The following is a 19,577-nucleotide window of genomic DNA, read 5'->3' as shown; positions in this document are numbered from 1 at the left end:
AAATAATATAAAAACAGGGAGGGAACAAAGCACAAGAGACTCATAAATATGGAGAACAAACAGGGTTACTGGAGGGGGTGTGGGAGGGGGGATGGGCTAAATGGGTAAGGGGCACTAAGGAATTCACTCCTGAAATCATTGTTGTACTATATGCTAAATAATGTGGATGTAAATTAAAAAAATAAAACTTAAAAAAAAAAAAGAAAAAAGAATAACTGAATATTGAATATCATAAAGCTAACTGAATAATTTTAAAAACTATAAAGACATTTTCTTTCTTTTATTATTTATATACAATAATTCCCTGGAACTTCAAAAGCTAAATTAGGGCCTTTCCTTGCAATTTCAATATATTAAATAACAGTACAGAGACATAAATAAGTTTTGTTATCTTCTCAGTTTTCATGAAGAGTAAAGCATTGAAATGTTTTTGATTTTTTTTCTCCACACAAAAATAGCTTTTTTCCCCCCTGAATGTCAAAATTATCCAGGTTTACAATAAAAAGTTTTTAAAAGACACAAAGGAATCCAAATAGCCTAAACTGAGCTATTAAGAGATGAGTCATTATAAATAGTGAGGTGAAAATAATATCCAAAGTAGTTTAACAGTAAATTGTTAATATTTATAGCACTAGCCAACATTTATTGAGCTAGACAAAGTATGAAAAATTAATTTAACACTTAGTATGCACAGATTCTGATTTAATTCTTGAAATAGCCCTAAGAGTTAAGATACCACAAGCATCACATCCTCCAGACAAGGACCTCATGCACAGAGCTGATTTAAGATCACAAAGCAGCTAAGTGGCAGAAACAGGTACAATTCAAACCTAAGCATAGGCCTTCAGAGCCTATATTCTTAAATACTGTACTTTAGAGTACTTCCATCCTTCTAAACATTTTTCTGTCTATACATATACATTAAATTGATTTTTAATGGTGGCTTCTTAACCATTATTAATAAGTTAAGGAGCACCTGGATGGCTCAGTAGGTTAAGCATCTAACTTCAGTTCAGGTCAGGATCTCATGGTTCATGAGTTTGGGCGCATTAGGCTCTCTGCTGTCAGCCCAGAGCCCACTTCAGATCCTCTGTCTCCCTCTCTCTCTGCCCCTCCCCCAACCCTTCCCTCTCCCTCTCTCAAAAATAAATAAATGTTTGTTTTTAAATAAAATATTCCATTTAACCTTAAACTTTCTTTTTTCTTTTTTTAAAGTTTGTTTATTTACTTATTTATTTAGACAGAGGGAGAGAGGGAGGGAGGGAAGGGGGGAAAGAGAGGGAAAGACAGAATCCCAGCCAGGCTCCAGGCTGTCAGCACCAGCCGCACGCAGGGCTCAAACTCACAAACTCACAAACTCATGACCTGAGCCAAAATCAAGAGTCAGACGCATAACCCACTTAACTGACTGAGGAGCCACCCAGGGGCCCCTCAACCTTAAACTTTCAATCCCTCAGTTAAAAAAAAAAAAATGTATAAACTGACTAATCAATTTTATTTTAAAATGTGAAACTGTTCCTATTTAAGTGTTTAATAAAGCAAAATGAAAATAACTTCTAAAATCTATTATGTAAGTTTAAACTGTTTCTTTAAAGAAACAATTTAGGGGTGCCTGGCTGGCTCACTCAGGACAGCATGTGACTCCTGATCTTGGGGCTGGGCCTCGAGCTTCTTAAAAAAAAAAAAAAAGAATGAATGAAACAATCTATGATTTAAATTACTTAAAATTTAAATGAGTTTTTCACACTTCTACTAACTATTCCTTATAAAGATCTCTAATGACCCTAATGTCAGAGGTTACTCTATGAAATACTACATTTCACAATTAAAATAACAAAAGAGAGTATTAATTCATTTCAAAATCAATAGATTAAATGACCTTTCTTTTAAAGTGCTAATATAATCTCCCTCCATCCCTCTTTATGTGTCCTAAAAACAAAGAAGTGGTTTCTTTATAGAGAAAGGACTATTTTAAGTATGCCTGCGGGGCTTTTCTGGTAAATAACAAATAAGAAATGGAATATTTGATAAACTAGACAAAGCATTCCCTTGTACTGTAAATTGTAGTACAATTCTATTGGTTTACTGGCCTAAAACATTCTATAGTAATCAGAGTCCTGCTGTAGTCTACAATCTATTTTGTCAACGGCTTAAAAAGCTATCCAGTATATTAAATTGCTCTAGGTTCTATTAAAGTATTACGGAGTTAATTTAACATTTTGACTTTTTTTACACATCATGCATTATTCTTACTGAAGTCTTTAACTATTAAAATGAAATACTGTGTATGTTAGCAATTTCTACTTCAGACAAGACTAAACTTATTAAAATAAAAATGCTTTGTTTTTATAAAACCCAAGAGCTGAAATACTACCAAATTCAATAATTGCTTAAAATTAAACCAAAATTATACTAATCAAATCACAGACTAGCTATACAGGGAAAGTACAAAATGAAAATCTTTGTAAATCCATAAACCAGGCTAGAATCAAGTGAAACTGGCACATTCCTTCAGCACCTAGAACAGTAACTGGCACACAGCAGAAATTGAGCGTTTATAGAGTAAATCAATTAATCAACCAACCAATTGTCAGTTGCCTGTAAAGTGGTAAACCTTTTAGGAAATATAATATAGGAATTACTATAATAGTTACCAGCCATAAAAACCCAGTAATGATACTAGTAATTAATCCAAATAAAGTGAAATAGATCACGATGATGATCACTCCTCTAGTAGTGGAAATAATCTATTAACACCCAACATAACCAGTCAAATAGATTAGGACACATCAACCCTATTAAATACTATAAAATTGGTAAACAATAATGTTAATCTACATGTAACAATACAAGATGAAAACATCAAGTGGAAACCAAAAACAGGGGCACCTGGGGAGCTCAGTCAGTTAAGCATTCACCTCTTGATTTCGGCTCAAGTCATGACCTCAGGTCGTGTGATTGAGCCCCAAGTCAGGCATCAAACTGGGCAGGGAGCCTGCTTGAGATTCTCTCTCTCCCTCTCCCTCTGCCCCTCCCCTGTACATGGGGGTGTGGGGGAAGGGGCATGCTCTCCCTTTCTCAAACAAAACAAAACAAAATCATCAAAAACAGACTGCTATGATCGCAACTAGATAAAACATAAATATACATATGGGACTTAATAAACAAAATAACAAGTCATAATTGTGTTAGAATGATTAAAAAATTGTCAGCGATACTAAATATACTCAAGCTTTTTTATTTCTTGATCAGAAAATTATTTTGAAATTCAACCATTATCTTTGCCTATTTCTCAACAGTTCTCATTTTTGATGTTTATTTATTTTGAGAGAGAGAGAGCATGCACACAAGAGCGAGAGGGGGAGGGGCAGAGAGGGAGGGAGAGAGAGAATCCCAAACAGGCTCCACCCTCAGCGTGGGGCTCAATCTCACAACCCTGAGATCATTACCTGAGCCAAAATCAATAGTCAAATGCTTAACCGACTGAGCCACCCAGGCACCCCTCAACAGTTCTGTTAATATTGCTAAAGAAAACAGATCACTTTAGGTAATCTTTCTGATCAAACTAAAACAAAATGATGACAAAGAAATAAACTAAATATTTCCTTTAGTCAACTTAGGACTGTGATTATATTTTAATAAGATGCTAAAAAGAAGAATAACAGAGAGAGGAAACATAAATAACAGCTCTACCCTACTTTCAAGTCTTTGTTTTTGTTTTTATAATATCTGTCTTTCTACGTTCACAATTTGCCACAAACATAAAATAATAAAGTTTGAAGACAGCAACTTAAATCAAAATATGTGTAACTTTACAGACACTGGCTTTCTAACTTTGCTGTTATTCTTATGCCCTCTTGCCTTTCCTGCACCATACAAACCCATCACTCTCTGCCATACTCCTGCAAGCTTCCCTACCACTCCAATCACAGCCTGTATTCCAAACTATTATTTCATAAAGCATTTATTCCTCTTTCCATCTAGCTTACAAAAAAAAACCCCACAAATTCTTCTGAAACATCAGTCTACAATTAGAAATGCACACACACAATTTTTTTTTTTTAATTTTAAAAATGTAAAAAAGCAGGCTCTGTGCTGTCAGTGTAAGCCGGACGAGAGGCTCGATCTTACAACCGTGAGACCATGACCTGAGGCAAAATCGAGAGTCCAATGCTTAACCGACTGATCCACCCAGGTGCCCCACTCACAAAATTTTTCATTACCTTCAATCCTAACATGGCAGTGGTGGGGGGGGATACTTAACTTTTCTAGTATAACTTTTCAGTGTTTCTTTCAAACTGACATAATATAGTATACACTGTTATTTAACTCACTTTTTTTTTTTTTATTTTAAATTTTTTTTTTTCAACGTTTATTTATTTTTGGGACAGAGAGAGACAGAGCATGAACGGGGGAGGGGCAGAGAGAGAGGGAGACACAGAATCAGAAACAGGCTCCAGGCTCTGAGCCATCAGCCCAGAGCCTGACGCGGGGCTCGAACTCCCGGACCGCGAGATCGTGACCTGGCTGAAGTCGGACGCTCAACCGACTGCGCCACCCAGGCGCCCCTAACTCACTTTTTCTCTTATCATATAACATTTATTCCACCTCCACATATCCCTGAGAAAAGGATTCAAATCCAAGTAATTTATTTGTAAAGCACATAATTATCAGCAAGAAGTGAGAAAATTCAGGGGCAAATCCAAGAACAATCAAGCCTGTTACTACTACAGGCAACTCATGTTCAATATCAGGAGAAAACTCTGGGAAATGATGTAGAATTATGACACCCAGGGCATGAGAGAGCTGAGGTGGTTCTATACCAATTCTGGTTGGTGGGCACTCCAACAGTCACTCATTGACTCAGAGGAAGTCACTCTGCTTCCTGCAGAGAAGTTCTCTAACACTCCTGCCAGAATCCTCAAGCAGAGACGCAGATACTGATGTTTGGATGGAGGCTTGTCCCATCTAAATAAATAATAAATCCCAAGGGATAAGGACAAGATACTGACAGCATCTGTTATACGCCACATCTTTGAATATTCTGTATCATTTGAAATTTTATAAATTAAAACAACTTGATATAAAACAGAACTGCTTTCTAGCCAACATTTGATATTTGCAACTAAATATGCTCTCTGCTATTTCCTAGTGTGTCTGGGACCAAATTTTAAAAGAAGCACATCAAAAACTCAAGGCAATCAAGGAAGAAAGAAACCATTAGGTTGAACTATTTCATATAGTGTTCTGCAGATCAAAAACTGTCAATTTCATATGGTGCAACCTAATATGCATCAAACTTCAATTATTTCTTTTCTAGGTTCCATAACTATTGCAACACCCACCTACTTGCGAGGTCTTTACTTTTACCTCTCATTTATTTTTTCTCTTCTTCCTTTCCTTTGTTCATGAGGAAATGTAGGCATGAAACTGTAAAGTAATAACTACTGATACACGGACTATACAACTTTTCAGCTATAGCCAGGCTAGGTATAAATGAATGAATGAATGAATGAATGAAGCAAAATTAGATTTACATAAAGAATATATCTTGGGGCGCCTGGGTGGCTCAGTCAGTTAAGCATCCAACTTTGGCTCAGGTCATGATCTAATGGTTTGTGAGTTCAAGCCCCGCATCGGGGTCTGTGCTGATAGCTCAGAGCCTGGAGCCTGCTTCAGATTCTGTCTCCCTCTCTCTCTGCCCCTCCCCCACTTGCAGTCTGCCTCTCTCTCTCAAAAATAAACAAACATTAAAAAAAATTAAAAAAAAATTAAAAACAAAAAGGAAATGTATGTTTCTCTTCTGCACCTCATGATCCCACTCTTTCAACTAAGAGAAACTAATTAAGGACAGACACACTAACAGTTGGTGTAGAACTACCCCAGCATCTTCACCCCTTACAAAATCAAGTCTGTGACAGGAATAACTAAACCACCATCTATATACAAATATTTGTAAACGTTTTTGAAGTTTTCTTTATTTTTATGAAAACACACTCACTTTGTAAGGAAAAGTACATAGCTACAATAGACATCTATATTTAGTTTTAGCTACTGTCCAAGAATTTAATGGAAGAAGAAGGCAAACATGTGACCATCTTTACCTGCAAAAGGAGATTTCAACATGAGACTCTCCTCTACCATTATTCTTTCTTGTGTCTTGTGTCCAAGCCCTTGCTTGTACTGCCGCACGAGCTCTGTGGAGTGGATGGACTCAACAGGATTCACTTCATTTGACTGTGATGTATGAACCTTGCCTCTGTGTTCTGAAGAGTACAGCAAGCCTTCAGTGTACTGTTCTGCTTTCATTAGGTCTGGACCAGACAATACTCTCAAACTAACAGCAGGAAACTTCAGAACAGCAGGGTCTGCCTCACCAAAACTCAAGGCATTTGATATACCAAAGTCATCATCCTCAGGAATGGGGTTGTACCATATTTCTCCTTCATCATCTGCATCATTTTCCTCATTAAAATCTAAAGAACAATTTTTTGATAATGAAGAATTTGTAGCATTACACACCACATATGTACAATATTCTTCAGATGATTTGAGGAAAGGTCGTGATAACTGATGTTTAGGTGAGATGGATAAATGACTTATGTCTTGGCATTTCTTATTTTCTTCTTCCAGGTTAAAAGATCTCAGAGTACTCTGATATAGCCAATTGCGTTTCTTTGACACAGTGATGCTGTTAAGTGGCTTATGACCTCTGATTCCAATATTACCCTTCAGATCTTCAAGTTCTCTTCTCTTCACTGAAGACCCATAGACATTTTCAAATAAATCTGTTTCAAAGAAAAAGAAGAAAGTAAAACGTAATGCCTAGGATACCAGGAAAAACCAGTCACTTGAGATCAGTTATTAAAATACTATTTTTAACAATGGAATATTACTCAGCTATCTAAAAAGAATGAAATTTTGCCATTTACAATGAAATAGATGGAACTAGAATGCATTATGCTAAGCAAAGTAATTCAATCAGAGAAAGACAAATACCATGACTTCACTCATATATGGAATTTAAGAAACAAAACAGATGAACATGTGGGAAGGGGGAAAAAAAAGAGGAGAGAGGGAAACAAACCACAAGAGACTCTTAATGACCAGAGAACAAACTATGGGTTGATAGTAGGAGGTGGGTGGGAGATGGGCCATACCGGCACTTGTGATGAGCACTGGGTATTGTATGTAAGTGATGAATCACTAAATTCTATTCCTTAAGCCAATATTGTACTATATGTTAACTAAAATTTAAATTAAAAAAAAAAAGAAAAAACTAATATTTTTAAAGGAAAAAAAGAAGGAAAAGTAGTATTACACATTTGGAGACTAAAATGAAACAAGAAACATTTTGGCTTTTTCACTAAAAATAATTTTTATTACTTAGACTACTAGTAAAAGTGACATAAGAATTCTAAGAAAATGAATAAACAAACTCTAAGATTGTCTTTATAAACATATTTGGGCTAACAAAGACATACCCCACGCAAAACACACTTAAGCTTATATAGAATGCTTTGTACACAGTATGACTTTAATTCATATTTTGAATAATTTTATTTTTCTTTTTAAAAATTTTTTTATTTTATTTGAGAGAGAGAAAATACAAGTGGGAGAGAGAGAGAGAGAGAGAGAGAGAGAGAGAGAGAGAGAGAGAGAGAGAACCTTAAGCAGGTTCTGTGCTCAGCACAGAGCCTGGTACGGGCTAGAGCCCATGATACTGAGATCACGACCTGAGCCAAAATCAAAAGTCATGCTCAAATGATTGAGCCCCAAGTCTGGCTCTGTGCTGGATGTGGAGCCTGCTTAAGATTCTCTCTTTGTCTGTTTCTTTCCCTCTGCCCCTCCCACACTCATGTGTTCTCACCCTCTCAAAAAAAAAAAAAAAAATGAATTAAGGAATTCATAGTGCAATCAGGGTCATCAAATGCTTGATATGTGTTTGTGTTAATGTAATGTGATAAGATTTTTTTGAGAAAAATGTACACATAACATCAATTCCACATAGAGAGGTAAATGTTTTGCACATCCAAAGAACTGCATAAAGCAGGCTTCACTTACAGTCAATAAGCTAAATATATACCATAACACTAATTCACTAGGCATAGAAAGTTAAAACAGAACCACATTTCTAAAAATTTAAGATCATACTAAAGGTTTCTAAATTATGGAATTATAGTCCTGCTACTTCACGTGTATATATGGTTGATTCATTTTGTATTCTAGTAAATAAAATATGAAAGCCTAGTAACAGAGTGATAAAAACACATTAAACTATGAGGAGCTTAGAAACAACCACAACGTTAGGTTCATGCATAATCAAGGCTTTCAGTAACCTTCCTCTACTGAAAAAAAAAATCCCTTAAAAAATGTAAACTTGTCTTTTTTCATCCTAAATATTACCCAACCAAGTAGATTAATTTTTAAAAAAGCTAGTAATAATTTTTAAAAATATCTCAAACACAAACTGGGTTTCAAGTTCATCTAGTTCAGAGGCAGGAATGAACTAGGAATCAAAAGGGAAGAAAGTTCCCGTGAATGTCTACTATGCCAGGCATTTACTTACTCAACAAATATTTATTGAGTACCTATTATGTGCCAGGAATGAGAGATAAAGCAGTAAGAAAGCCCTTAACCTCCACAACAATGTTAAGAAAATGACTATTTCCATAAGGCAGAAAAAGTGAGGAATATGGTCAAGGTGCTAGCTGTAGTATTCAAATTTAAGTCAATCTAATACTAAAATCCATGCTCTTAACCTGTCTCCCCTATACCATGCTACCCACCAAAGGTAGGAAAGCAGGTAACCCTTTCTGAATGTGGTGATAATATCAATCCAGTTAACTGCTCATAAGGATTGAGTAATGGTGGAAATATCTTGAAAACTATATAACTCAGAAAAGTAATTTGCCCAAGATCAACTGGTTCATAAATGGAAGAAGCAGTACTCAAAATAAACTCTTATGACTCCAAAGTTTGTAGCAATACACCTGGGCTACTAGAAAAGAGATACACACCTCTACCCTCCAGGATTTAACATGCAAACATGTAACGAATATTCAATAAATAACTTGAATTAATTTAGTTCAATTTAATTAATGAAAAACGTGAGGATTCAAGTCTTTCTTTGGTTCTGTCTCCTTTAAAATTAAAGAACTGATTTAAGAACTGAAAATCAACACATACTCAGGAATCACTGGGGCTTCCAGGTTGTTAGTGGTAACATCTTTTTGCCAAGTGTACTGAAGTCCAAATCTATTTCACATTTAAGCCCAAGTCCCCTATTATTTAATAGCATTTCAGATGATCAAGGGACATTATTGGTAGTTTTTACACAATTATAAATTTGAAGCCAAAAGTATAAAATTATACAACTCATGATAGCTAGGAGTCACATATTATTTTATCATTTTCTCAGACATCTCTCAGCAGATCCAAAATTTTATACAGTTAAATTATTTTGAGTCCTATTGAGTTTTTGACATACATTTAAAGAAATAAACATACTTTTACTTGTACTACACTCCAAGGAACTGTAATGACAAAAACAAAGCTACTAGCAACCCGTATTTAAGCAAATTGATATATCTATTGATATAAGTATTTAATAAATGTGTAATATTAAAAGGAATAATTATACCATGAGATACAATGCAACTATTTTTCATGAAACTACAGACCACAAAAACTTGAAACCAGGGGCGCCTGGGTGGCGCAGTCGGTTAAGCGTCCGACTTCAGCCAGGTCACGATCTCGCGGTCCGGGAGTTCGAGCCCTGCGTCGGGCTCTGGGCTGATGGCTCAGAGCCTGGAGCCTGTTTCAGATTCTGTGTCTCCCTCTCTCTCTGCCCCTCCCCCGTTCATGCTCTGTCTCTCTCTGTCCCAAAAATAAATAAACGTTGAAAAAAAAAAAAAAATTTAAAAAAGATAAAAAAAAAAAAACCTTGAAACCAAATAATCTGACTGCTATTGCTGAATAATTCAATATACTACATGATACTGAAGTTAAAATTTAGAGATAAATAGGTACATCATTATGATTTCTGATAAAGGCCAAATTCATTCATTTATTAAAACTGAATATAAGCAACACATTCAGGACCCTAATTTTAAACATTTCATTTTTATCTCAGGTAACTAAACAGATGCATATGAATGTAAATTACACAGAAAGCTATCTGCAATCTTCCATTTACTCCCTTTTATGCTAAAATTAATGTTAAACCCTACTGGCATAAATTTAAATTATCTTTAGCTCCTGTTAGCTTTACCTACAGCTATGTTCACTCACACACACACAGTCACAATGAAAAGAAAATATAAGTAAAAAAAGATATCAAAATAAGTACGCAAAGCTGCAAGTCAAAAATGTCTTTATTCTCTTATAATTATACATGTTGTGGTATAATTAATGAAATGAGTAATTAAAATAACTTTACTTTGAAAATCCGTAAGAGAATGCAGAAGTGGCAATTAAGTTTTTCACTCAGAAAAATATCCTACATAGTAGTGAACTACGCAAGCCAATTTTTTGTCCTCAACTATTATTTCATAATAAATCAAGTGACTTACTATTACTAAACATTTAACTAGTGCCCCACCTCAAAATCATCAGCAAACTGAGAAATTACGGATTTCAACCTTCACTGAAATTGTACAGTATATACAGACATCTTTTCATCATTTAAAAAAGCCCTACTGCAGAAACAAACTTTGTTGCTTTTGCTTACATCTCCTTAAAAAATCCTAAATAAAAGAATTCTTACAACATTGTATTAGAATTTAAATAAATACAAGCAATCCTGCTTAGAGTCAAACCTGGCAGCCCAGATGAAATGACTAGAATAAATACAAGCCTTAGGTTTGTACATGAGTTTTTATATACATGTGCCTTTCTCTTTTCCAGATACACCTAAGTGGGGAGATGGGTACAATGAAAAGGAAGTAAGTTATTTTTCTGTTTTACGTTTCCTCCCTTGTGACTAGCAACAAAACCCTTAAGAAAAAAAAGCTGTGTGCTAGCTAGCTTTAGGGACAGTAGAGAAGAAAACTCTGAGACTGTTTGCAGTTCCACAAAGTAAGAGGGAACAGCAAGACAAAGATGCACAAAAGAAGGGCAGGATAAGTAAGTGTCCCTAAACAGGTGTGTGTTAGCTCGATTGCCAGTGTTCTTCAAGGCAGTACTCCTTACCTTCTGATCACTTCACTCTCTATCCAGAATCCTAATGATCTGGGCAAGGTAGTATTCTCACAAAGCCTGATTACCTTTCTCTTGGTAACAGCTAACTAAGCACCAAGCACTGTACAAAACAGATTATCTTTTTTCATCCTCACAGCAACCTGAGGGCTGAGTGACCTGTTCCAGGTCACAAGCCTAGTCAGTGATGGGGTCTGATCAGACAACTAGAGGCTCTATTCTGTTAACCAGCATACTACATAGACTCCTCTCTAGTAGATTCCACAATCTCATGTTTATTGGTGCAAGATAAGACCAATATGAAGGGAACTGCTTAAACTTGTCACATGTAAGCAGTAAGTATAAATATACATAATAAAACTGAAGCTGAAAGACCTCAACTGCTTTGTTCTAATAGAATTTAGTTTAAGTATCAAGTATCAGAATAAAGTAGAATGCTTCTTCAAAACTTTAATAAATGTATCAAGATAGGTGATTGGGGCACTGGGAACTCTAGAACCTTGCTACTCAAAGTACATACCAAACAGCCTCATCTACACTGGAAGTTTGTTAAAATGCAGAATCTCAGGTCCCACCCCCCACACCTATAAATCCACATTTTAATGAGATTTTCAGAGTTTGAAAAGCACTGCTCCATAACCACACTTTGAATAGCAAAGGTCTAAAAAATAACCTTAGTGATTCTCAAAAAATAAATTCCACTTACAAATGTAGGACTTTCAAATCAACACACTATTTTCTGCTGAATTTGTAATTCTCAGAGTTTTCCTGCCACCAGCAACTTCAATGTTCTGTGGCACTCTTCCAAAAAAAAAAAAAAAAAAAGACAACTGAACTTGCTTCCAGGGCCATAATGGCAGAATTTCTCAGAGAGGGATTTAAAGTTAGAAGACAGCCGAACATTATATGCCTATTGATACTAATCATGAATAGGGCTAATGCATAAAAGAATTTGTTGAAAAAATTCATAAAGATCATGTAGATCATAAAGAAATTAGAGCTACAAATACTTCAGGAAATAGAATAGATGAGAATCTGCATTATAAATCTCAACCTAACAAAGTATAATGCATGAAATCACACCAATTAATACTATTTTAAAAGAATTACCTAAAATTTTCAGACAAAATATTAACAAGTTACATGCCCTAATTTTTTTCTTTCACAGATCGTGTAGCAGCAAAAGTAGAGTCAAGGTAGGCTAATTATTTTTTAAGGCAATAAAAGGCTGAAATAGCTCAACCTAGTGCCTTTGAATTTATTCCTGAGTACTATATGCTAATTAAATATATTTATAAAGACTTATAATGAAGTATAGTTGGCAAATAGATTAAAATTCTTTTGTAATCCACGGCTTGCAGAAACTTGACAATATTTATCATGTGTAATGACTTTAGATTTCTTAAATAATCATCTCAATTAAGTACAAATTAGCCAATCTGTGAATATCACACCCAAAACACCAAATCATTGGCATTATTATACTATCTAAAGTTTTAAAGGTTCTCAGTAGGAGACAGAAATCAAAACAAAACATCATTTTGGCTTCCAAAATGAATTTAAAATCATTCCAAATCATTTAAAAATGATTGTTATGTGGTCTCAAAAATTTTCAAAATACCTAAGTATTAGATAGATTAGGTATCTCCATCCCATTAGTTATTCTGTTATAAATTCTTTAACTTCATCTTGAAAGAAAACATTCTCATAAATAATACTGAATAGAAAAGTGTGATATAAACCTTTTGGTGTATTTAACACCTTTATACAATCTAGAATGAATTACTTCATCTGGAATGCCCAATTAATTTTTTAGAAAACATGATTTAGGGGCTCTTGGTGGCTCAGTTGGTTAAGCACCTGACTTCGTATCAGGTCATGATCTTGCAGTTTGTGAGTTCGAGCCCCGAGTCAGGTTCTGTGCTTACAGTTCAGAGCCTGGGGCCTGCTTCGGATTCTGTGTCTCCCTGTCTCTCTGCCCCTCTCCCGCTTGTGCTGTCTCAAAACTAAATAAACGTTAAAAATTTTTTAAAAAAGAAAAAGGAAAACAGGATTTTTTTTCTTTTAAATTTTTTTTTAATGTTAATTTTTATTTTTGAGACAGAGAGAGACAGAGCATGAACAGGGGAGGGGCAGAGAGAGAGGGAGACACAGAATCGGAAGCAGGCTCCAGGCTCCGAGCCATCAGCCCAGAGCCCGACGTGGGGCTCGAACTCACGGACCTCGAGATCGTGACCTGAGCTGAAGTCGGATGCTTAACCGACTGAGCCACCCAGGCACCCTGAAAACAGAATTTAAAAGTAAACTCTAGAGGGGTATTTGGGTGGTTCAGTCAGTTAAGTGTCTGAGTTTGGCTCAGGTCATGATCTCATGGTTCATGAGTTTGAGCTCCGAGTCTGTGCTGACAGCTCAGAGCCTGGAGCCTGCTTCAGATTCTGTGTCTCCCTCTCTCTCTCTGCCCTTTCCCGGTTCACACTCTCTCTCTCTCCCTCTCTCTCAAAAATAAACACTAAAAAAGATTTTACCAAAAAAAAAAGGTAGAATCCAGGTAACATCAATCTTAACTAAAGTAAACATTTAAAGGTGAAGGTTTAAAATAGATATACTGATTTTTTTTAAGTTTTTTTTTTTTTATTTTGAAAGACCGAGAGAGCAAGCACAAGTGGGGGAGGGGCAGCGAGGGAGAAAGGGGTAGAGAGAGAAAGAGAGCGCATGTGTGTGTGTGAGAGAGAGAGACAGAGAGAGAGAGAGAGAGAGAGAGAGAGAGAGAGAATCCCAAGCAGGTTCTGTGCTATCAGTACAGAGCCCAAGGTGGGGCTTGATCCATGAACAGTGAGATCATGACCTAAGCCAAAATCAAGAGTCAGACACTTAACTGACTGAGCCACCCAGGCGCTCCTAAAATAGATATATTCACTTAAAAATTATCTTAATAGGCTACCTGGGTGGCTCTCAGGGTTAAGCCTGGGACTCTTGATTTCAGCTCAGGTGGTGATCTTACCCTTCCTGAGGTTGAGCCCAACACCCATCCCGGACCCCCATCCCCACCTGTATCTCCACCCATCGTGGGGCTCTGCCCTGAAGGTGAGAAGCTGCTTAGGATTCTCTTTCTCCCTCTTTCTCTGCCCCTTCCCACCTTGAGAGCACTCTCTCTCTCTCTCTCTCTCAAAATAAATAAATGAACATTTAAAAAAAAAGAAAACCTATGAGAATTCCCCCATCTTCTTTGCAATTTTGAGGTAGTTACCTACCCTCTAAACCTTGTTGAAATTCCATTCATCTCCTCATTTCAAGCAACTTAATATAATTAATTGGATCAGGCCTCTAAGGAACTTTAGCATGTGTTTAACCTCATATAAATAGGGGTTTTGGAGTCATTGAGACCTGAGTCTGAATCCATATAATAGTTTGAATCCCTACACTAATATATACAAACCATATAATACTAGTTTGTGCCACCCTGGGTAAACTTCTTGACTCCTGTTTCTTTTGTTGTTGTTAAATGACAGGTGTCATGGGGGGGGGGGATATGCAGGGGGATTATGAGAACCACATAAAGTATCCAGATGGTTTTAATAAGTTCAACTAACCTTCATGAAAAATAGTTAAAAAAAAAAACAAGATTAACTCTCCAAATCTATACCAGATATGTAAACATTACATAAGTTATTTATATATTTCCTAAAAGATGATTTGAAAGGAAATAACATCTGAGAAAGTTATTTAAACCAGAAATAACTCAAGCATTTGCTTAGATTTCTTGTAAAATATCTAAAATACTATCACATAGTAATTCTAATGTTTCATTTTAATTTATTTTACAGTTACTTCAACTTAATTAGTTTCTCAATGAAAAGAATCAATGAATTCATTCTTGAGCATTATTACATTTATTATTACTTTAAAAATCCTTGAATGTTTATTTACACTATAACTGAGGATCTTAAAGCCATCAGATGGTAAATGTTTCCTTTGCAACAAAAGGGTAAAAAAAATTGACTAAAATTTTATGCAGATTTTTGTTATGGGTGAAATTTCACGGTCTTACAAAGAGTTAACTGAACCAAGATCATGGGAAGTAAAGATATAGTAGCAATAAAATATAAAGATTACAAATACTTTACTCCTGCAAATACGTATTTTTTTAATGTGAACTTAGCAAGTACACCTCCCTTTACAAGAAAAAAATGTACATTCTGTTATCCTTTATTCAAAAGAAATGGAATAAGTTTGGGGCACTTGGGTGGCTCAGTTGGTTAAGCATCCAACTTTGGCTCAGGTCATGATCTCACAGTTTGTGAATTTGAGCCGCTCCTCGGGCTCTGTGCTGACAGCTCAGAGCCTGGAGCCTGCTTCGGATTCTATGTCTCCCCCTCTCACTCTGCCCCTCTCCTGCTCATTCTCTCTCTCTCTCTCTCTCTCCCTCCCTCCCTCTCTCTCATCCCCTCTCCCTCTCTCAAAAATGAATGAACATTAAAAAAATATTTAAAAAAAAGAAATGGAATACATTTGAGGATAAATAGGATAAAGAAATGGGATAAATTTTGACAGGTATGGATTAGAGATTTATAGACTCAAAAAAAAAAAAACTTTTCAAGTTTGTATATGCTTTAAATGAATCATTTGATTTGTCCTCACTGTGCGATTACAAGTTTTGTGAACTTTGTTTCTCCCCAGTTTTGTATTTATTGGTTAAACAAAGTTAATGTGTATAAACCCCAGTCCTGGAGGATTTGTAATTCTTACCAGAGAAAATGCTAAGTACTGTGAATCCTTTTATATATCATCATTTAATATTTTTTAAATTAATGACATATTATGTCTTTTTGTTCACTAAAAGTCTTTGTATTTAAAATTGTAGTTCAAAGGATCGTGTTGTTTTGGACTCAGTTTGAAAGTACTGTCCTTTCAGAAATGAATTTTTACTATTGACAACATAATTACCAAATATACTTAAGTTCGCACATGACTTTAAATTAATGCACTTTCTTAGAAGTACTAGACATCTTTCTCTTGATTAAAATACTGGTGCCCTTATTTTTTCACAATAAAAAGATTACTCACTTTGTTGGTTGTTTTTTTTTTTCTTTTGTTGTTGTTGTGGAAGGAAGAAGGGAGGAAAGGTGGAGAGGTGAAGTACGTGAAATCCTAGTGACTAAAAAGAAATTTTGGTTGGTAGTTTGGTTTGTTTTTGGGTTTGGTTGTGTGTCAGTTGTGTGCACGCGGGCCTGGGAGAGAGACGGAAAAGAATAAAGAAAACGTGTAATGAGTAAAATGACAGTTTATGAAGCCCATAAAGTCTCCCTTGAATCAAATTCAAATTCACAAACTCCGCAAAGTCTACGGATTTGCCTAGAGCCACAAAGAATAAAAATGAAGGCAGCACCGCCCAACTCTATACAAAAAGCGTGCGATGAACTTAACCTTTACTCAGTGTAGTATTCAGAAGTATGCACGCCGGTTTATGGAAGAAAAAACAAAAACCCCAAGTTCCTCATGCCACTGTCTTTTAAGGGGAGGGGGGAGACAAAACAAGAGAATGCATTATACTAAGTAACCTGGTGCATTCAGCTGCCACTTACGTGTCACTTACTTTGGCACGGGCACGTACCTGTCTGCAAATGCATACCTTATTCTTGTCTCTTAAGACAGAAGCCCAGTTGGTAAACATTAAGACTCAAAGAGTTAGCGTTCTGATCGCAAAGTATCCTCCTACCTGTTAGCGTAATTCTTTGGTCTGGAGGCACGGAGAGGACTTGGCTTTCACGCATTTTCAAGGCGCCCAGATTTGGAGGGTTCGCCTGCGCTCCAGAGATTTTGGGGGATGTCCCACGGGAGCGACCCTTCATTCCCAGGGACAGCAGACGTCCTTTGTACATCCACTTCTGCAGCTTCTTGACTGTCACCGCAGGAGGCTTGAGAAAGGGAAGCCCCTCCTGGCCATCTCCTTTTCGGCTGCGTGCCACAGCTGACCCCGCAGGATCCCTGAAGGGGCTTCCCGTGGAGCGACCGGGGTCCTTGGAGCAGGGAGGCCGGAGGCCGGAGGGGGCCGCGGCCGGGGCGCTGCCTCCGCTCCAGCCGTCCATCCCGCCTCCACGTGGCGGGGGCTCGTCCAGGTCCCCGCGCGCGCCGCACCTGATCCAGCTGTCGCTCGGCCACCGCTGGAAAGAAGGAGGCTTGGCACCCACCCGGAGGCTCTCGAGGCTTCTGCTGCAGGACAGCCGCATCCGACGAGTCCGCAGGCGGCCTCCCCCCGACTCCCTCGGAGGAGACCGGGGCGGAGACACCTGCTGCCAAGGGCGGCCACCGCCTCCCCGCTGCCAGTCTCGGGGGCAGGCTCGGCGGTCCGCAGCGCCGCAGGGGGAAGGCGGCTGGCCCAGAGCCCGGGCTCCCACAAGGCAGCCGCGATCTGCCCAACCCCTGTCGTCCCGCCGCGCGCCCGAGTCAGGGGGCAGGTCGTGCATGGCCTGGATCAGCAGATAATAGGCCTCTCGCAACTGGGTCTGCAGCCTGCCTGTCTCCAGGCGGCCGCCCTCCGCCCCCGGGGAGGAGCCCGCCGCCGGGGGAGGCGGGGGCCACCGCTCCGCCTCCGCCCCCTCGGGCTCGGGCGCCGACTGGGAGCCGCCGGGCACGTTCTCATAGTAGTCGGCGTCGTCCTCCTGCTCGGCGTCGTCCTCTCCGCTGCCTTCGGAGCCCGGCGGGGCGCGCAGAGAGGCGCGAGTGAGCCCGCCACCCGAAGAGACGGCCTCCTTCCCGCCGCGCGGCCGAGGCCCGAGCGCTCCCCACCGCTCCGGGCGCCCTCCCGGGACCCGAGCCTCGGGGCCCCACGCCTGAGGCGACGGCGGGGGCCGCTCCAGGCTCGGCCGGGCTCCGCCGGCGTGCTCGCACGAGGAGGCGTCCGGGGCTCCCTCGGCTACCGCGGAGGCCGCCACCGTAGCTGCAGCCGCCGCCCGGAGCCCGAGCCCCCCGGCGGCGCGGGGACTCCGCCTCCCACGGAGCCTGGACAGCGTCCTCCTCAGAGGGTCCGCCATCCCCTCCGCCTCAACAGCCAGGCTCGCCCCCGCTGCGAGAGGAGGACGGAGCCCTGTTGGGGAAAAATCTGCGCTCGCGGAGGCGGCGGCGGCGACGACGGCGGCTCCCCATGACCGGCGCTGGCCCTCGCGGGCTCCTCACATACTTGGCATAACTCTGCCGCGGGAAGGGGTGGGGGAGGGCGGCGGCGCCGCAGAGCGCATGCCCCGGAGCCTCGGGCCGCGACGGGACGCGCAGTCTGCGGGCGGCTGCGCTGCGTTCCCTGGGTGGGCGCTCGGCGCGCGGCGGGGCGGAGGGCAGGGCAGGGAGGCCTGCGAGAGTGAGCTGAAGTAGACGCGGGGAGGCAAGGGGAAGGGCACGGAGCGCGCTACGGTCGGAGCGTTGGGGAAGGGGGGTAACAGTGAGAGGTGAGGCAGAAAAAGAACGAGCAGGAAGGTGAGTCTGGGCTGGAAGCCTGCAAAGTTTTGGAGAAAGGGAAAGTGCTCTCCTAGCTGCCACCCTGTCGCCTTCACCACCCTCCCTCCCCATTGCCACCAGTGCACGAGACGTGTCTATTACAGCAAGTTCTAGCTTGAGAGAAAACAAGGATGGGTTTGACGGACCCGGTGTGAGTACAGGTGTATCTCACTTAGTGTAATGTGTTCTAGAAACGTTCCAAATCATTTTAATGACCCCGGGAGCTAGCTATTTAAAGGAAATTTGCAGCGAAATTCCGTTAAGAAGAATCCTTTTGTCCAAAATATCGCCACACGTGTGTCCCTATTTTTCTTTTTTTTTAATGAATGCATGCTAACACAATTCTGATTATCAACCAAAAATAGTGCCCCCCCATCACCCTGCTAACGCTGCATTTTAATTAAACTTGGTTGAGAAACGATTGGGTTGAAATTGGGAAACAACTTTATTTGGAAATACCAATTCTCTCTCAAAAACATTAAATCCTGTATTCTGTGTAACTCCGAGTACCTTGAGTTGCCACAGATGAATGGACCTATCCCTGATCGGGAAGAATCAGGGTTGCTATCACCCCTGATTTCAGTTACATTTTTTAATGTTTACATATTAGGGCCTTTGTCTGAGCAGCTCATGAGTGTACTCCTAACTCCCAGCACAGTACCTGCACATAATAAGAACTCAAGAAATGTTTGTTGAATAAATGAATGCTTGCATAACTAAATAATAGCATTTAGTCCTGGGCCACCTGGCTGGCTCAGTCCATAGAGCATGGAACTCTCAGTGTGGTGGGTTGGAGCCCCACGCCCCACGTTGAGCATAGAGGTTACTTTAAAAAAAGAAGAAATAGGGGCGCCTGGGTGGCGCAATCGGTTAAGCGGTCACGACCTCCC

At 39.5% G+C, this 19,577-nt stretch overlaps 1 protein-coding gene across 1 annotated transcript in view; it reads right to left on the bottom strand.

Moving 5' to 3' along the window:
• The window catches only part of SYDE2 (synapse defective Rho GTPase homolog 2), a 50,263-nt gene extending 32,033 nt beyond the window's left edge, over positions 1 to 18,230 (bottom strand). Inside the window, exons 1-2 of the mRNA XM_047086040.1 lie at positions 16,916 to 18,230; positions 6,105 to 6,788 (exon numbers count right to left, since the gene is read on the bottom strand). Coding sequence (XP_046941996.1) covers positions 6,105 to 6,788; positions 16,916 to 18,230 — 1,999 coding nt within the window. The remainder of the gene's footprint in view (positions 1 to 6,104; positions 6,789 to 16,915) is intronic.
• Between the last annotated feature and the right edge of the window lie 1,347 nt (positions 18,231 to 19,577).

Source organism: Lynx rufus, unplaced genomic scaffold, assembly GCF_022079265.1.
Source record: "Lynx rufus isolate CCGP_SWC_20201006 ecotype Redwood Valley unplaced genomic scaffold, mLynRuf1.p SCAF_2, whole genome shotgun sequence".
Taxonomy (NCBI): Eukaryota; Metazoa; Chordata; class Mammalia; order Carnivora; family Felidae; genus Lynx; species Lynx rufus.
This window is presented reverse-complemented; position numbering and strand designations above follow the sequence as displayed.